Here is a 6,103-nt window from a genome sequence, read left to right as displayed (position 1 = left end):
ATGGCCACAGGATACTCTAACGAATTTTCTGAACCTTTTGCCATCGAATCTAAGACTGGTGGTTCTTTGTTCAGCCAGAAGATTTTAAGCTGTGACATAATCCCTTTTAGCAAAGCCAAAGAACATAAAGAACAAGGAAGCGAATCAGATTCAGGTTGTCAGAATAACAGTGATAGCAAAGGAACCCCTATATTAATGGATTGTGATGAGCAAGATTGGGGTGATGAAGACTATAGCAAGCATAGTCTTGAGGAACCTGATAATAGGTGTGCTCAAACTGAAAACCTCTTGGATTGTGAATGTTTCGCTCAAAACCCAACAGACTATTTCACAGACTCTTCCTGTAACAGCTCTGATGGAGTATTGGTTAACTTCAGTGCCATCTACAACAAAACCAACAATGCGGTTCCTGCAACTCCACTTAACCTTGATAGTCCTGTTCATGTGTCAGGTGCAATGTCACAAGATGATTCCAACCCTATATGCAGCTGGTCATCTCACAACATTGATCCAAACTGCAACATCTATCCACTTGACTCTGATGACTTTTCATCAATGGAAAAAGCAGACCTCACAATGTGTCTGCAGAGTCAAGGACGGCTGGCAGGTTCCACCCAGAATTACTATAAACTGGTTACATGTGACCTATCATCCCAGTCTTCACCCAGCCCAGCTTGGTCTTCTTTAACGAGTTTCTCTGAGACTCACAGCCAGGGAAGTTGTTCTCCACACTCATATTTCCTATTCGGACAGTCAGAGGGAGAGGAAAGGGAGAGCCCAAATGTTGATCGATGTGAACATCAGGTATTTAAGCCATGACCATACCATAGCCATAGATTAGAATTAAATTAGATCTTAGATTCAAAGTAGAGATTCACTGTTTTGTTTAAGGAACCAATATGCAAAATATACTTAAGTAAACATGAAATGGCATTTGCAACACTATATACAGTACTTCTATAAAACATATTTCAGAATAAACAGTATTTAAAAAAAATATGTACAGTAGTATGGGACCTTATATGATCCACTGGGAATTTGAATGGATTGTGAAAAGTTGTCTCAATATGACTGGTTGGAGGGAGAACTGAAAAATAATAGGACTTTGTGACGTCTACTGAAATGGAAAGTAATTTCAGAGTCAGAGAGAGTTATTACATTTTGACAAAGAACTTTGATGAAATTACATTTTTTGCATACAAATCTTTTTTAGAATAACAAAACCAGAAATGCATTTTAAGAAATTAAATAGGGTGGAATTTGATTTGGATGTTTTTAAACAGCCAGTTATATTTGTCTGCATTTATTTATCTAAACCTACTGATATTCAAAATAGTGAAGATGGATCTAGGCTAGACATATTTTCAAAGTAACTGCTTTGAACTGAAAATGGTTTCAGCATTTTGAAAGTTTTGTTCAATTGACCTGACATGTCCTTTTTCCAGGGTGATGGGTACATTGAGGTGAAGAATACTAGACGAGCAACCAGAGGCCAATCTAAGGGAACAAAAGAGAGAATGGCATATGCAAATACACATTGCTCTGCTACAACTGTTTCAGAACATGATAGTTGTAATTACATCAAGACTCCTCAGTCGGAAAGCTGGATTGACAGCCAGAAATGCTCTAACTTTTCAAAGCAGGGACCACTACAAAAGAGCTGTCCCAGCCAAATAGACACAAACTTAGCTTCACCTATATACAGGCAACATGCCACCTCATTTGCAAAAATTACCCAACGTAAAAAGGGAAATGGAGATTCATCCTCTATGGAAAACAGCACAGAGGGTCCTTCGGGCTCACACTTCATCCAGAAAGAGGATGCTTCAGAGCAAAACAACCCTAAACACAATAAAAAGATGACAGAAAATTCTCTAAGTGCTGACAGCGGTAATCAATCCAATCCAGAGGGTAAGAATCTAATCCAAAATTTAATATTTAGCATTCATTAAACCTCTTTAAACCAAAGCAAACATCTTGGTTTTGTAGGGTAGCCACAAGTACTCCCTATTAAGTACTCTCTCTCTAACAAACTTTGCTTAACTTGTTCTTGTGTCTATATAGGTGCTTGCGCTTCATCGATAGAGGTTGTGCGCTACACAAAAGCACAAAGGCCCGCCTCTCTACCCATCCAACCTTTTGTACTCCAAGTACCCTCAGGCAAACAACACAGCAAGGCACTTGGATCCCTTCTTAATCAGTACATTAGCAACAAGTACAGCAAGCCTGGTCCATCCAAAGCTACTTGCAAAAGCAAGGGACAGTCACACCATATGCCACCCTCACCTCTTGGTAGTTTCTCTTCAATCCACCTGGCAGCCACCAGCTCAGACACTTGTTCCACATGCACATCAAGTCCAATTTTGCCCCACGGTAACCCCCAATGTACCCAAACCAGCACACTGTTGGGGCTAATTCACCAAAACCTAGATTTGATGAACAGAAGTCCACATATGAGCCCAGTGAGAGCGAGAAGTCCTGAAATCATAGAGCACACAGAGGAGAGTCCAAAGGCCTGCTCAAGGCACACAAGCCCAAATCAAAAACATAATTGGACTCGAACAAATCAAGCTTCTCCTCAGTCACTGACCTCAACAAACCATAAACAGAATTATCTTCTAGACAAGGTGCCCCTTGTTCAGACTCCACCAGCTATCGGAAAAGAGCTGTTGGCTACAGTCTCTCAGTATGCCTCAGACCCTTCCCATCAAGGTTCCTCTCATGCCATTTCCTCTGTTACCTCCTTGACTTCCATCACTTCTCTCATCTCTTTACCCAGCACTGAACAAACATCCTTGTGGCCTTTTGAAGGTGCTTCACAGGTCTTCACCAAGGAAGAACTCAACACCAATGTCCACCATTTCATTGGACCAAAGACGTCAACTAGTGGGTGTCTAGAAATCTCAAGTTATTGTTTGTTAATTATGTGTATGTCTTGATAATAATGTCACAAATTCAACTTCTGAACTCCTTCAACCCTGCAGGTGTTATGAGGGAATGTCATCATGTTGACTCCTCCATGGCTGATAGACCCCATGAAGTGGTCTGGCTTTCTCCAGAAGCCACTTCAGAAGTTCTCTCACTTGATCTCCTGCACAAGAGAAGTTAGAATTTATTCAAATTCTGCATACATTTTTACATGACTATACTATAATTTTTTCACCCTACATTTTTACATTAAGATTATTATTCAATCGCCAGTGTGTTATGTTCTGTTATGGTGACTTAGTATAGAATGTGTTCAAGATTTGCATGGTGACAGACATGCATGTGAACATGGCTATAACATTAATTACATTTCTCCAGTAACATGTACTGCACAGACATGGCAAATGCAGAAATTAAACAAATAAAAAAAGAGAAGTACAATTCTGTCCACTTAGACTGTCATTTAAAAGGCAGAAATTTCCTGTTTGTTCCTGTAAGATACAGAGTGGATGTCTGCAGAATTGCCTCCGCTTCCCTGAAGGGGAAAATGTGACCTACTTTTAACTCGCACTGCATTGGATTGGTTAAAACACTCTGCATGTTTGTGAGCACAAATGTGCATACTACTGTCCACAAATGGTCATAAATGAACCACAATTTCAGCACTTAAAATGTAATACAAACAATGTGCAAATATTTGTTCATGTGTTTATTCCTTAGCACAGTCAATTTGGATGTTGAGGGGTCCTGAAACCCTGGTGTTAAGTAGAATATGTCATTTCAATTCTACCTTTCTAATCTTCACTCTCACCCACTCACTTTTTCATCTCTTCTACCCATAATTTTCTGTTTTGCTCAAGGTATGTTGAAAGGTGTGAGTTTGGCAGTGGATCTGATAACAGCGCATTTTAGCTCAAGACGAGATCCAGAGGTAAAGGTAGTCCCAAGAGGCAACAAAAATTCATTAATGAATCTTTATGTAACATGAAAATTGGGGCAACATTTTTGGGTAAAAATGTAAAGTGGGTGCAATTGTTCAACATTCAGACATATGGATTCATTTTAGATATATACAAAGTCTCAATACTATATATATTTTTTTTTCAGATCAGTCTTCACAGTTCACTGTGCACAAGTATCAGCCAACGTGTCCTCAAACAGCTCTGCCCCGCAATCCAGAACATTCTTCAAGATGGTCTGAAAGCCTATAAATTGGACCTGATCATCGGACAACGTCGCAACAAACTATGGAATGTTGTAGAGGCCACTGCCCGACCAGGTCTGTGGGAATCAATCAGTTTGAATGGAAAATCAAGTTAGATGTCTTTATTCTGATTATGTCCCAAAACTTATAAACATTGCAGTTTTAAGATTGACAACATATCTCTCTTCTCAGGCTCATCTACCCGAATGCCTGACAGCTTAGTGTCTGTGGTAAAGAAATGTTCCCAATTATCAAGTCACAGCATGAGGCTCAATATCTTCATCATGGATCTGCTAAAGTATGTCAAATGTTGAGCACGTGTGTAAAGGTTCTGTTGCAACAATTCAATTAGCTAATAAACATACTGCTCTTTAGCTTGCGAGCTCTGGAATTCTGGATACGTCATTTATACACTTGTGTAGGTAAGTAATATTCAGAGAAGATAGAATGCATTGGAATTATTCTTTCCTCATTTTATACTCATCTCTTTCCAAGATGTTGTGATGGAACACTATCACCAATGGGGATTCCTAGCTCTGGCCCAGGGGCCAACGTACAGGCCAATGTTCCAGGAGCTGCTCCTCTTGTTGCAGCCACTCTCCTTGCTGCCATTTGATCTCCATCTGTCATCTGAACCTCACCTTCAAGGTAAGCAGAAGCAAAAACAGAAAGTACCCCTGCCCCATCTGCTTCTTTCCCAGTCAGCTCAGATCCTTCAGATGAGTTTGATCCAGAAGAACAACAAGAGTCCTTTAGGTCAGAGTGATGATTCCAGTAAAAGGGTCACCGATGGGCATTGGCTCAATCAGACACCCCCCACAGATTGTGGAATAGCGGTCAGCTGTTCTGAGAGCACACTTAGGGAAGAGGAAGAAGACACCAGAATGGAAAATAGTCAGATGCCAGGATCTTCACCAAGACCTCAGGAAGATAAATCCTTAGGTGAGCTGCATTGGGCCAGGCTCTTTGGTTCTGGAGTTGGAACCGTAGTTGGGTCAGAGAGGGACCAAAAGAACTTAAGTGGAACTCTGAGAAGTAGGTTAGTAGCTATGAGTCCTCATAACTTTTCATAACTACATTTTTTTTAACTAAAGTTGTCTTCGTGTCAGAACATTTGTCTTCTTGCAGGCGGCCCTCAGAATGGCTCAAGCTTGGTGCATCAAAAGTGGATCTGCTTGCACAGTCAGTGTGGACCGGGAAATGGCCAGAGACTCTTCTCAGTGGGAACCATGACAAATGCACAGCAAATGAAGAGCATATGCAAAAAAACAAAAAAGCACCTGAATAATATTTAAAGATGTATACTTGCATAGTGAACCGACACACCCTGTACAATCCATTGAAAGTGCACCATCTCTTTTTTGGATGCTATATACTGTAGAATAGTGCCTTGAAGTTATTTCCTAATCAAGATAATTTTTTATGATATGTTGGAATATTCACTAACTTTAAGCCATAATGTGATGATAAAGGTTTTTAGATTAAATGTATAACACTTAATCAAGTCATTGTATCTAGAGTATATGATGTGGATGGACATTTTCTGCCAGCACTCAAGCACAAAATTGGAACTGAGGTCCACAAACGTCTTTTCCAACCAATCCCTGCACTTTACATGTGTCTCAGGTCATCAGCTGTCAGTGTACTGTAAATCATTTTTGCTGTTGTTGAACTTCATTGGGTTTATAAAAAGCTCATATCCTAATGGCCTGTTTCCATTATTTAGGTATTACTCTGCATGATCGCATAAATTACGCATGACAAACAAATTGTTGTTTTTCTATAACACATTTAGTGAATTCGAATTGCCGAATTTATTGTATTTTTACAAAATGATATCTATTAAATATAAACCAATCAGCCACAACATTAAAACCACCTGCCTAATATTGTGTAGGTCCTCCTCATGCCTCCAAAATAGCACCAGCACCATTTGTATCTGCAGAGCTGCTGCTCGCTGGACGTTTTTAG

The 6,103-nt window shown here is 39.9% G+C and overlaps 1 protein-coding gene across 1 annotated transcript; it reads left to right on the top strand.

Annotated features, from left to right (window-relative positions):
• On the top strand, window positions 1-6,103 carry LOC127636641 (AP-4 complex accessory subunit RUSC2). The gene is made up of 10 exons (XM_052117300.1): window positions 1-804; window positions 1,446-1,911; window positions 2,065-2,886; window positions 2,985-3,104; window positions 3,789-3,859; window positions 4,036-4,207; window positions 4,325-4,430; window positions 4,508-4,554; window positions 4,628-5,171; window positions 5,261-6,103. The coding sequence occupies exons 1-10, from the start codon at window positions 1-3 to the stop codon at window positions 5,418-5,420; spliced, it is 3,312 nt and encodes a 1,103-aa protein (XP_051973260.1). The 3' UTR covers window positions 5,421-6,103.

Source organism: Xyrauchen texanus, chromosome 44, assembly GCF_025860055.1.
Source record: "Xyrauchen texanus isolate HMW12.3.18 chromosome 44, RBS_HiC_50CHRs, whole genome shotgun sequence".
Lineage (NCBI taxonomy): Eukaryota > Metazoa > Chordata > Actinopteri > Cypriniformes > Catostomidae > Xyrauchen > Xyrauchen texanus.
This window is presented reverse-complemented; position numbering and strand designations above follow the sequence as displayed.